Source organism: Hypanus sabinus, chromosome 19 (genome assembly GCF_030144855.1).
Source record: "Hypanus sabinus isolate sHypSab1 chromosome 19, sHypSab1.hap1, whole genome shotgun sequence".
Classification (NCBI taxonomy): Eukaryota; Metazoa; Chordata; class Chondrichthyes; order Myliobatiformes; family Dasyatidae; genus Hypanus; species Hypanus sabinus.
The window spans coordinates 2,927,270-2,941,023 of record NC_082724.1 but is presented as its reverse complement, the minus strand read 5'-3'; the positions used below and the strand labels follow the sequence as shown (position 1 = coordinate 2,941,023).

The window sequence follows — 13,754 nt, the reverse complement described above, 5'->3', positions numbered from 1 at the left end:
CCCTAACCTTTCCTATCCTGTCCACATCCCTCTAAACCTTTCCTATCCTGTCCACATCCCCCTAACCTTTCCTATCCTGTCCACATCCCTCTAAACCTTTCCTATCCTGTCCACATCCCCCTAACCTTTCCTATCCTGTCCACATCCCTCTAAACCTTTCCTATCCTGTCCACATCCCCCTAACCTTTCCTATCCTGTCCACATCCCCCTAACCTTTCCTATCCTGTCCACATCCCCCTAACCTTTCCTATCCTGTCCACATCCCCCTAACCTTTCCTATCCTGTCCACATCCCCCTAACCTTTCCTATCCTGTCCACATCCCCTAACCTTTCCTATCCATGTACCTCTCCACATCCCTCTAAACCTTTCCTATCCTGTCCACATCCCGCTAAACCTTTCCTATCCTGTCCACATCCCCCTAACCTTTCCTATCCTGTCCACATCCCTCTAAACCTTTCCTATCCTGTCCACATCCCCCTAACCTTTCCTATCCTGTCCACATCCCTCTAAACCTTTCCTATCCTGTCCACATCCCCCTAACCTTTCCTATCCATGTACCTCTCCACATCCCTCTAAACCTTTCCTATCCTGTCCACATCCCCCTAACCTTTCCTATCCTGTCCACATCCCCCTAACCTTTCCTATCCATGTACCTCTCCACATCCCTCTAAACCTTTCCTATCCTGTCCACATCCCTCTAAACCTTTCCTATCCTGTCCACATCCCTCTAAACCTTTCCTATCCTGTCCACATCCCTCTAAACCTTTCCTATCCTGTCCACATCCCTCTAAACCTTTCCTATCCTGTCCACATCCCGCTAAACCTTTCCTATCCTGTCCACATCCCTCTAAACCTTTCCTATCCTGTCCGCATCCCCCTAACCTTTCCTATCCTGTCCGCATCCCCCTAACCTTTCCTATCCTGTCCGCATCCCCCTAACCTTTCCTATCCTGTCCACATCCCCCTAACCTTTCCTATCCTGTCCACATCCCCCTAACTTTTCCTATCCTGTCCACATCCCCCTAACCTTTCCTATCCTGTCCACATCCCCCTAACCTTTCCTATCCATGTACCTCTCCACATCCCTCTAAACCTTTCCTATCGTGTCCACATCCCCCTAACCTTTCCTATCCTGACCACATCCCCCTAACCTTTCCTATCCTGTCCACATCCCCCTAACCTTTCCTATCCATGTACCTCTCCACATCCCTCTAAACCTTTCCTATCCTGTCCACATCACTCTAAACCTTTCCTATCCTGTCCACATCCCCCTAACCTTTCCTATCCTGTCCACATCCCCCTAACCTTTCCTATCCTGTCCACATCCCCCTAACTTTTCCTATCCTGTCCACATCCCCCTAACCTTTCCTATCCTGTCCACATCCCCCTAACCTTTCCTATCCATGTACCTCTCCACATCCCTCTAAACCTTTCCTATCGTGTCCACATCCCCCTAACCTTTCCTATCCTGACCACATCCCCCTAACCTTTCCTATCCTGTCCACATCCCCCTAACCTTTCCTATCCATGTACCTCTCCACATCCCTCTAAACCTTTCCTATCCTGTCCACATCCCTCTAAACCTTTCCTATCCTGTCCACATCCCTCTAAACCTTTCCTATCCTGTCCACATCCCCCTAACCTTTCCTATCCTGTCCACATCCCCCTAACCTTTCCTATCCTGTCCACATCCCCCTAACTTTTCCTATCCTGTCCACATCCCCCTAACCTTTCCTATCCTGTCCACATCCCCCTAACCTTTCCTATCCATGTACCTCTCCACATCCCTCTAAACCTTTCCTATCGTGTCCACATCCCCCTAACCTTTCCTATCCTGACCACATCCCCCTAACCTTTCCTATCCTGTCCACATCCCCCTAACCTTTCCTATCCATGTACCTCTCCACATCCCTCTAAACCTTTCCTATCCTGTCCACATCCCCCTAACCTTTCCTATCCTGTCCACATCCCCCTAACCTTTCCTATCCTGTCCACATCCCCCTAACCTTTCCTATCCTGTCCACATCCCCCTAACCTTTCCTATCCTGTCCACATCCCCCTAACCTTTCCTATCCATGTACCTCTCCACATCCCTCTAAACCTTTCCTATCCTGTCCACATCCCCCTAACCTTTCCTATCCTGTCCACATCCCCCTAACCTTTCCTATCCATGTACCTCTCCACATCCCTCTAAACCTTTCCTATCCTGTTCACATCCCCCTAACCTTTCCTATCCTGTCCACATCCCCCTAACCTTTCCTATCCATGTACCTCTCCACATCCCTCTAAACCTTTCCTATCCTGTCCACATCCCTCTAAACCTTTCCTATCCTGTCCACATCCCTCTAAACCTTTCCTATCCTGCCCACATCCCTCTAAACCTTTCCTATCCTGCCCACATCCCTCTAAACCTTTCCTATCCTGCCCACATCCCTCTAAACCTTTCCTATCCGTGTACCTCTCCACATCCCTCTAAACCTTTCCTATCCGTGTACCTGCCCACATCCCTCTAAACTTTTCCTATCCGTGTACCTGCCCATATCTCCCTAAACCTTTCCTATCCGTGTACCTGTCCACATCCCTCTAAACCTTTCCTATCCGTGTACCTGTCCACATCCCTCTAAACCTTTCCTATCCATGTACCTGTCCAAGCATCTTTTAACTGTTAATGTATTTGCCTCAACTACATCCTCTGGCAGCTCATTCCATTTACCCATCACCCTCTGGGTGAAAAAGTTGTTCCTCGGGTTCCTATTAAATCTCTGCCCCCTCAGCTTAAACCTGTGCTCTCTGGTTCTTGGTTCCTCAGCCCTGGGGTAAAGTCAATGGGCATTTACCCTGCCCTAGCCCCTGGTGATTTTATACACCTCCATGAGGTCACCTCTCGTTCTCTATACTCCACCGAATAATAAAGTCGCAGCCTGCCCAATCTCTCTGTGACTCAGGTTCTTGAGTCATGACAGCATCCTTCCTTGTCCATCCTTTAAGCAAAACCGAACAGAGTACTGTGGTGTGACCAGTGTTGGAGCATGTCTTGTGAGGAAAGTTTGAGCGAGCAAGGGCTTTCTGGAGAGGTGGAGGTTGAGAGGTGACTTGATCGAGGTGTACAAGATGATAGGAGACATAGATAGAGTGGACAGCCAGAGACTTTTTCCCAGGTAGAAATGGCTGATATGAGGAGGTGGAAAGTATCGGGGATGTCAGAGGTGGGTGTTTTACAGAGGGTGGTGGGTCTGTGGAATGCACTGCTGGGGTAATGGGGAGACAGATACGTTAGGGACATTTAAGAGATGATAGAAAAATGGAGGGTAACATAGGAGGGAAGGGTTAGATTGATCTTAGAATATGTAGAGGGTCGGTATAAGGTTGTGGGCCAAGTGGCCTGCTCTGTGCGGTAATGATCTATGTTTGGAACCATTTTCACTAAAGAGCAGGAACTGGTGAATGTTTGTAGGGCCGAGGCTGCCGAGTGACAGATGGGGTAAGTGGAGAGCGGAGGTTCTGGTAGGTAAGCTGTCTGTCATCCTGTGGCTATAGAAGGTTCGATGGCCCCAATGGCTCTTTCTGTTCTGTATCATCTGCTGAATGGTGTCAGTGCAGGAGGGAGCTGGTGTTCTCGTCGAAATCACAGACAGTTAACATGACGGTTCAGCACACAGTTAGATCATAAGACACAGAAGCAGAAATAGGCCATTTGGCCCATCGAGTCTGCTTGCCATGGGGTAATGGCTTATCCCTCTCAACCCCATTCTCCTACCTTCTCTCCGTAACCATTGATGTCTAATTAACCATTGACTAATCGGGAAGCTATCAGCTTTAAACATATCCATTGACTTGCCCCCACCACTGTGTGGGGCGCCATGGCAACGGGTGGTCAGTGCAGTGCCTTTACAGCAGTGCTTTGGAGTTTGGAGTCCAATTTTAGTGCTGTCTGTAAAGAGTTTGTATGCTGTGACCCCATCCATTTTCTCCAGCTGCTCTGCCTTCCTCCCACGAAAGACATTTTGGTTAGTGGGTTAATTGATCGTTGTAATTAATCTGTGATTAATCTGGGGTTAAATTGGTGAGTTTCTAGGTGGTGCGGAAGGGCACGTTCCACACTGTATCTCTGAAAAGAATAAATTGTCACAGATTCACCACCCTTTGGCTAAAGAAATTCCTCCTCATCTCCGTTCTAAAGGGACGCCCCTCCATTCTGAGGCTGTGCCCTCTTGTTTTAGGCAACCCCACTACGGGAGGCACCCTCCCTAGGCCTTGGGGAGGGAGGTGGTTACGTTGACTGTGAGTGTTGGAGTCTCTCTGAAGTGAATCCAGGCCCTGGTAAGATTGCACCTGGAATATCGTGGAGCACTCAGGGATAGGAAAAGTGCAGCGGAGATTCCCGAGATGGTAGCTTTGTTGTATGAAGAGGGATTAAGCAGTTTGGTCAGATCTTGCTTCACCCCACCCCCACCTCTTTAAGATGTCTATGCCCTTTCGTCATTCAGTGGTAATGAAGAGTCCATCCAGTATAGATCATCACAGCACAGTCTCGGCCCTAAAGCTCATGATGTTCTGCTGACCTTTCAACCTTCTCTAACACCAGTCTACACAGCCTCCATTTTTCTATCATCCATGTGCCATAGAAACATAGAAAACCTACAGCACAAAAAGGCCCTTTGGCCCACAATGCTGTGCCAAACATGTCCTTACCTTAAACTACCTAGGCTTTACCCACAGCCCTCTATTTTTCTAAGCTCCATGCAGCCATCCAGGAGTCTCTTTAAAGACCCTGTCGTATCCACCTCCACCACTGCCAGCAGCCCATTCCATGCGCTCACCACTCTCTGCATAAAAAACTTAATCCTGACATTTCCTCTGTACTTACTTCCAAGCACCTTAAAACTATGCTCTCTCGTTCTAGCCATTTCAGCCCTGGTAAAAAGCCTCCGGCTATGCACACGATCAATGCCTCTCATCATCTTGTACACCTCTATCAGGCCACCTCTCATCCTGCGTCGCTCCAAGGAGAAAAGGCCGAGTTCACTCAACCTGTTCTCATAAGGCATGCTCCCCAATCCAGGCAACATCCTTGTAAATCTCCTCTGCACCCTTTCTATGGTTTCCACATTCTTCCTGTAGTGAGGCGACCAGAACTGAGCACAGTACTCCAAGTGGGGTCTGACCAGGGTTCTATATAGCTGCAACATTATCTCTTGGCTCTGAAACTCAATCCCATGATTGAAGAAGGCCAATGCTCCATATGCCTTCTTAACCACAGAGTCAACCTGTGTAGCAGCTTTGAGCGTCCTATGGACTCAGACCCCAAGATCCCTCTGATCCTCCACACTGCCAAGAGTCTTACCATTAATACTATATTCTGCCATCATATTTGACCTACTAAATTGAACCACCTCACACTTATCCGTGCTGAACTCCATCTGCCATTTCTTAGCCCAGTTTTGCATCCCATCGATGTCCCGCTGTAATCTCTGACAGCCCTCCACACTATCCACAACACCTCCAACCTTTGTGTCAATAGACAATAGACAATAGGTGCAGAAGTAGACCATTCGGCCCCTCGAGTCTGCACCGCCATTCTGAGATCATGGCTGATCATTCACTATCAATACCCAGTCCCTGCCTTGTCCCCATATCCCTTGATTCCCCTATCCATCAGATATCTATCCAGCTCCTTCTTAAAAGCATCCAGAGAATTGGCCTCCACCGTCTTCCGAGGCAGTGCATTCCACACCTCCACAACTCTCTGGGAGAAGAAGCTCTTCCTCAACTCTGTTTTAAATAACTGACCTCTTATTCTCAATCCATGCCCTCTGGTACTGGACTCTCCCAACATCTGGAACATATTTCCTGCCTCAATCCTATCAAATCCTTTAATTATCTTAAACGTTTCAATCAGATCCCCTCTCAATCTCCTCAATTCCAGTGTGTACAAGCCCAATCTCTCCAATCTCTCTGCGTAAGACAGCCCTGCCATCCCAGGAATCAACCTAGTGAATCTACGCTGCACTTCCTCAATTGCCAGAATGTCCTTCCTTAAACCTGGAGACCAAAACTGTACACAATATTCCAGGTGTGGTCTCACCAGGGCCCTGTACAAATGCAAAAGAACATCCTTGCTCTTGTATTCAATTCCCCTTGTAACAAAGGCCAACATTCCATTTGCCCTCTTCACTGCCTGTTGCACTTGCTCATTCACCTTCATTGACTGGTGAACTAGGACTCCTAGGTCTCTTTGCATTTCTCCCTTACCTAACTCGACACCGTTCAGACAATACTCTGCCCTCTTGTTCCAGCTTCCAAAGTGGATAACTTCACATTTATTCACATTGAATGACATCTGCCAAGTATCTGCCCACTCACTCAGCCTATCCAAGTCTCCCTGTATTCTCCTAACGTCCTCTTCGCATGTCACACTGCCACCCAGTTTAGTATCGTCAGCAAACTTGCTGATATAGTTTTCAATGCCCTCATCTAAATCATTGACATAAATCGTAAAGAGCTGTGGTCCCAATACAGAGCCCTGTGGTACCCCACTAGTCACCTCCAGCCAGTCAGAGAAACACCCATTCACTGCTACCCTTTGCTTTCTATCTGCCAACCAGTTTTCTATCCATGTTGAAACCCTGCCCCCAATGCCATGAGCTCTGATTTTACTCACCAATCTCCTATGTGGAACCTTATTGAATGCCTTCTGAAAATCTAGGTACACAACATCTACTGGCTTACCCTCGTCTAACATCCTTGTTACACCCTCAAAAAACTCCAACAGATTAGTCAAGCATGATTTGCCCTTGGTAAATCCATGCTGGCTCGGCCTAATCCTATTTCTGCCATCTAGATGTGCCACTATTTCGTCCTTAATAATGGACTCGAGCATCTTCCCCACGACTGACGTTAGGCTAACAGGGCGATAGTTCTCCGTTTTCTCCTTCCCTCCCTTCTTGAAAAGTGGGACAACATTAGCCACTCTCCAATCTTCAGGAACTGATCCTGAATCTAAGGAACATTGGAAAATGATTACCAATGCATCCGCAATTTCCTGAGCCACCTCTTTTAGAACCCTCGGATGCAGACCATCTGGACCCGGGGATTTATTAGCCTTCAGTCCTACCAGTCTACTCATCACAGTTTCTTTCCTAATGTCAATCTGTCTCAATTCCTCTGATATCTTATGACCCTGGCCCATCCATACATCTGGGAGATTGCTTGTGTCCTCCCTGGTGAAGACAGATCTAAAGTATGCATTAAATTCTGTTGCCATTTCCCTGTTTCCCATAACAATTTCTCCCAATTCATTCTTCAAGGGGCCAACATTGTTCTTAACTATCTTCTTTCTCTTCACATAGCTAAAAAAGCTTTTGCTATCCCCTTTTATATTCCTGGCTAGGCTGAGCTCATACCTGATTTTTTCTCTCCGTATTGCTTTTTTAGTTAAGATCTGCTGTTCCTTAAAACTTTCCCAATCATCTGTATTCCCACTCATCTTAGCCCTGTCATACTTCTTTTTCTTTAATGCTATACAATCTCTGACTTCCTTTGTCAACCACTGTGGCCCCTTCCCCCTCTTTGAATCCTTCCTTCTCATTGGAATGAACTGCATTTGCATCTTTTGTATTATGCCCAAGAATATCTGCCACTGCTGATCCACTGTCTTTCCTGCCAGGGCATCCACCCATTTAACTTTGGCCAGCTCTTCCCTCATGGCTCCGTAGTCTTCTTTATTTAATTGCAACACTGACACCTCTGATCTGCCCCTATCCCTCTCAAATTGTAGATAAAAACTTATCATGTTATGATCACTACTTCCTAATGGCTCCTTTGCTTCAAGATCACTTATCAATTCCTGTGCATTACACATCACCAAGTCCAAAATAGCCTCGTTCCTGGTTGGCTCAAGCACAAGTTCCAAAAATACATCCCTTAGACACTCCACAAACTCCCTATCCTGGGGTCCAGCACCTACCTGATTCTCCCAGTCCACCTGCATGTTGAAATCTCCCATAACGACTGCATTACCTTTAGCACATGCCAATGTTAACTCCCTAATCAACTTGTACCCAATATCCACGCTACTGTTTGGGGGCCTGTACACAACACCCATTAGGGCCTTTTTACCCTTACTGTTCCTCAGCTCAATCCACACAGACTCTACTTCCCCTGTTCCCAAGTCACCTCTTGCTAAGGACTGAATCTCATTCCTCACCAACAGGGCCACCCCACCCCCTCTTCCCATATTTCTGTCTCTACGATAGCACGTATACCCTGGTACACTCAATTCCCAGGCCTGATCCCCTTGCAGCCATGTCTCCGTTATCCCAACAATATCGTAGTTCCCCATTTTCATCTGAGCTTCAAGCTCATCTGTCTTATTTCTGACACTACGTGCATTCAAGTATAGAATTCTTAGCCCATTCCTCCTCTCTTTGCTTAAAACACTGTCTACTGTACCTAACCCAGCTCCTTGAACTTCCATCGGGCAAATTGCACCCTGAATTTTGATGACCTTCTCAAGATCACCCAAACCTTGTACACATTTAACCCCATGTCTGGATCTGGATCCCTGCCCCCTGCACATCTAGTTTAAACCCCCCCGAGCAGCACTGGCAAATACTCCTGCAAGAATGTTAGTACCCCTCCGGTTCAGATGTAGACCATCCCTTCGAAACAGATCCCAATGTCCCTGGAACAAAGACCAATTATCCAAAAACCTGAACCCTTCCTTCCTGCACCATGCTCTCAGCCTCGTATTAATGTGCATAATCATTCTATTCTTCGCCTCACTCGCACGTGGCACAGGTAGCAATCCCGAGATTGTCACCCTGGAGGTCCTGCCTTTCAGCTTCACTCCTAACTCCCTGAACTCTCTAAGCAGGACCCCCTCACTCACCTTACCTACATCATTGGTCCCTACATGGACCACTACATCTGGGTTCATGCCCTCACTCTCAAGAATAGCCTGCACCCGATCTGAGATGTCCCGGACCCTGGCACCAGGGAGGCAACATACCATCCGAGACTCCCGATCTGCCCCATAAAATCTCCTATCTGCCCCCCTAACTATAGAGTCCCCTAAAACTATCGCTCTCTTCTCTTCCCTCCTCTCCTTTCTAGTTGAGGGTTCAACCTCTGTGCCAGAGGCAGGACCACTACAACTCATTCCTGGTAGGTCATCCCCATCAACAGTATCCAGTACGGTATACTTATTGTTAATGGGAATGGCCACAGGGGTGCTCTGCTCTCTCTGCCTGCTCCCCCTGCCTCTCTGGACCGTCACCCATCTGCCTACTTCTTGGTTTTTTGGTGTGACTGCCTCCTGATAACTCCTATCTATCTCTGCCTCCACCTCCCGAATGATCCGTAGTTCATCCAGCTCCAGCTCCCTAACTCGGTCTGATAGGAGCTGCAGCTGGACGCACCTCTTACAGGTGTGGTCATCAGGGACAACTGTGTTGACCCTGACTTCCCACATACTGCATACGGAGCACACCACTGCTCTGACTGTCTCCCCCATACCTGAACTGGATTGATAGAATAAGTCTAAAAAGCACCGAGCGACCTTACCTTCTTCCCCTCAGCGAGCAATCACACAGGCTTGCCGAAGTCCCCTTACGCCGAAGCCCACTTAGCCAAAGCCCAGGACTCTGCTTCCACGGACTCCGCTGCCCGCTCTGAATAGAAGTCCTGCCTTTTAAAGTGCGCGCTCGACGCTGACGTCACTCGCGCCTGCGCAGTTCCCCCTCCTCCACAGGTATTGACCAGGTAGGCTTAAATCCTACCTACACGGTCGAATTCTCTGAGATCCCAGCTGAATCACAAGCTGTAACTTGCTCCCAATTCAAATGACAGCAAATTTACTAATCATCAGCAAATTTACTAACCTATCCCTGCATTTCGTCATCCAGATCATTTATAAAAATCACGAAGAGTAGGGGTAGACCACTGGTGCCTATCTAAAAGTTTCCTCTATGTTCCTAATGCAGGGGGTTCACACCCTGGTGTCCACAGACCCTTTGATCAATAGTAGGGGGTCTATGACATAAAAAAGGTTGTGAACTCCTGCCCTAATGTATCTGCCTCTGCCACCAGTCCTGGCATTCCACACACCCATCACTCTGTGTGTCAAACTGTACCTCTACCATCCCTCTACCTGTACTTTCTTCCAATCACCTTTAAATGATGCCCCCTCACAATACCCATTTCCACCCTGGGAAAAAGTCTTGGCTGTCCTCTCGATCGTCTTGTTTGTTGCTCCAGACTGGACCTGCGACCTATTGAGTTCTGAAGAATGAGAGGCCATCTTCCGACAGGGTAGCTGTGGAGATGATGTTTTTTCCTGGCTGAGTCTTGAGATCCAGGGGTCAGTCTTGAAATGAGGAATGAGTATCTGGGGCTGAGATGCCTTCAGACAGAGGACCTGCTGGCCAGAGTGTGTGTGGAGGCACCATTGCCGAGTGTACTGAGAACCAGGAGGGCTGGGTTTCGGTATCATGTACATAGGAATGTGGTAATCAGCCATGGCCGTATTTAGCGGTGGAGCCGTGTGACCTGCTGTTTTGATTGGGGGAAAGGTACTGCGCGTGGCCATGTGGTAACATTGTCCAAATCACCCACTCTGCCTTCTATTACTTCCAGTCTTTATTTTGTTCCCCTGCAGACACATCTCCTCTGCCTATTGGCCAATGGAATATTCCGGAACAGGACGTGCAGTGAGCCCGAGCTGCGGGCCATGGCATTGTCCTTGCTGCCCGCCGAGCTGGCCGGGCTGTCGGCTGGGTGTGTGGACCTCCTGTACATCTCCAGGCTGCTGAAGTGGTAAGTGACCTCAGGACAGCAAAATGGCGATTTGCACTGGTGTTCCTTTTTGCATTATATGTTTCTCTTGTGAATGCCGCTTCTGTGATACCGTGTGCCTGTGATACAGCTACAGGTATGTTTTCCATTACATCTGTCAAGAAACTGCAGAGAGTTGTGGACACAGCTCAGTGTGTCACAGAAACCAGCCTCCCCTCCATCGACTCTGCTGCCTCGGTAAAGCAGCCAACATCATCAGAGACCCCTCCCACCTGGGCCTTTCTGCCTTCTCCCCTCTCCCACCAGGGCACAAGATACAAAAGCCTGAAAGCGCGTCCCACTAGACTTGGGGACAGCTTCTATATCACTGATATAAGACTATCGAATGGTTCCCTGGTGAGACAAGATGGAATCCTGGCCTCCCAATCCATTCACTATGACCTTATTTACCCACGTTGCACTTTCTCTGTGACTCTCGCACTCAATTCTGCACTGTTATTGTTTTCCCTTGTTGCACCTCAGTGCGCTGTGTAATGGTCGGCTCTGTGTGGACAGTACGCAGGACAGTCTCTTCAATGTATTAGTACACTTAACAGTAACAATCCGTTGTGAGGCATTGCCATTTATTTATCGAGCTACGGTGCGAAAAAGGCCCTCCTGGCCTTTGAAACCACACGTCCCAGCAATCCCGATTTAACCCTAGGCTATTTCCAATGGCCAAATAACCTACAAACCTGCACATCACTGGACTGTGGGAGGAAACCCACACACTCATGAGGAGGATGACATCAGAATTGAACTTTGAACTCCACCAAGTTGTTCTAGCATCGTGCTAATTGCTACAGTACCATGACATACCCATGTGCGTTTTGGTTCTTGATGCAAATGGTACATTTCACTGTATGTTTTGATGTACACAGGATAGATAAATCTGAATCTGGTTATGCAACAGATAAATTCTGGCATTGTACCAGCTGACTGGAAAAATGCAAATGTTACTCTGCTATTTAAGAAGGGTGGGAGGCAGCAGAAAGGAAACTATAGACCTGTTAGCCTGACATCAGTGATTGGAAAGTTGTTGGAATCGATTGTTAGGGATGAGATTACGGAGGCACGTGACAAGATAGGCCAAAGCCAGCATGGTCTCCTGAAAGGAGAATCCTGTCTGACTAATCTACCGCAATTCTTTGAGGAAATTACAAGCAGGGTAGACAAAGGAGATACAGTGGATGTGGTGTACTTGGATTTTCTGAAGGCCTTGACAAGGTGCTACACATGAGGCTGCTTAGCAAGATAAGACCCCATGGAATTACAGGAAGTTACTAGCATGGGTGGAGCATGGGTTGATCGGTAGAAAGCAGAGAGTGGGAATGAAGGGATCCTATTCTGGCTGGCTGCCAGTTACCAGTGGAGTTCAACAGGGGTCAGTGTTGGGACCACTGCTTTTTACAGTGTATGTCAATGGTTTGGACCATGGATTAATGGATTTGTGGCTAAATTTGCCAATGATAGAAAGATAGATGGAGGAGAGGGTCGTGTTGAGGAAACAGGCAAGCTGCAGAGAGACTTAGATAGTTTAGGGGAATGGACAAAGAAGTGGCAAATGAAATTGAATGTTGGAAAGTGTATGGTCATGCACTTTGATGGAAGAAATAAACGGGCAGACTATCATTTAGATGGGGAGAGAATTCAAAATGCAGAGATGGAAAGGGACTTGGGAATCCTTGTGCAGGATACCCTAAAGGTTAACCTCCAGGTTGAGTCAGTGGTGAAGAAGGCGAATGCAATGTTGGCATTCATTTCTAGAGGTATAGAATATAAGAGCAGGGATGTGATGTTGAGGCTCTATAAGGCGCTCATGAGACAACACTTAAGTATTGTGTGCAGTTTTGTTCTCCTTATTTTAGAAAGGATATACTGACATTAGAGGGGGTTCAGAGAAATTCACGAGAATGACTCCAGGGATGAAGGTGTTATCGTTTGAAGAATGTCTGGCAGCTCTTGGGCTGTATTCCCTGTAATTCAGGAGAATGAGGGGTAATTTCATAGAAACATTCCGAATGTTAAAAGGCCTGAACAGATTAGATATGGCAAAGTTATTTCCCATGGTAGGGGAGTCAAGGACAAGAGGGCATGACTTCAGGATTGAAAGACGTCCATTTAGAACAGAGATGCAGAGAAATTACTTTAGTCAGTGAGTGGTAAATCTGTGGAATTTGTTGCCACGAATGGCTGTGGAGGCCAAGTCATTGAGTGCAGTTAAGGCAGAGATATATAGGCTCTTGATTAGCCAGCACATCAAAGGGTATGGGGTGAAAGCAGGGGAGTGGGGATGACTGGAAGAATTGGATCAGCCCATGATTGAATGGCGGAGCAGACTCGATGGGCCAAATGGCCTACTTCTGCTCCTATATCTTACTGTCTTAACATCAGCCATGAATTTGCCTTGTTGTGCCTTCTGAAGTCTTTCAAAAACTTTGTTTCTGTGAGATATATGGACCAAATCTGGTCAAGGGAAAGAGGGGAAGAGGTTGTGTGTGAATTGGTAGCTGAGACTGGTAAATTGATTTATGATTGTCACATGTACTGAGAGACAATGAAAAGCTGGTCTTGCACACTGTCCATACAGATCAGATCATTAGACAGAGTATTGAGGCAGAACAAGGTAAAGCAATAACAAAATGCAGAATAAAGTGTTACAATCACAGAGAGAGTGCAGTGCGGGTAGACAGTAAAGGAGCAAGGTCATAACAAAGTAGATTATGAGGTCAAGACTCCTATTTAATGTACTAGAGAGCTGTTTGCGGGCCCTATAACAGTGGGGCAGAAGCTGTCCTTGAGCCTGGTTATATGTGCTTTCATATGTACCTTCTGCCTGAGGGAGAGAGAAGAGAGAATGTTTGGAGTGAGTGGAGTCTTTGTCTACATTTCTGCCTGCCTCAGTAATGCAGCCAGCGTA

The 13,754-nt window shown here is 47.4% G+C and overlaps 1 protein-coding gene across 1 annotated transcript in view; it reads left to right on the top strand.

Annotated features, from left to right (window-relative positions):
• xpc (xeroderma pigmentosum, complementation group C) overlaps positions 1-13,754 on the top strand; it is a 65,866-nt gene that overhangs the window by 29,544 nt on the left and 22,568 nt on the right. The window contains exon 7 of the mRNA XM_059943899.1: positions 10,659-10,816. Coding sequence (XP_059799882.1) covers positions 10,659-10,816 — 158 coding nt within the window. The remainder of the gene's footprint in view (positions 1-10,658; positions 10,817-13,754) is intronic.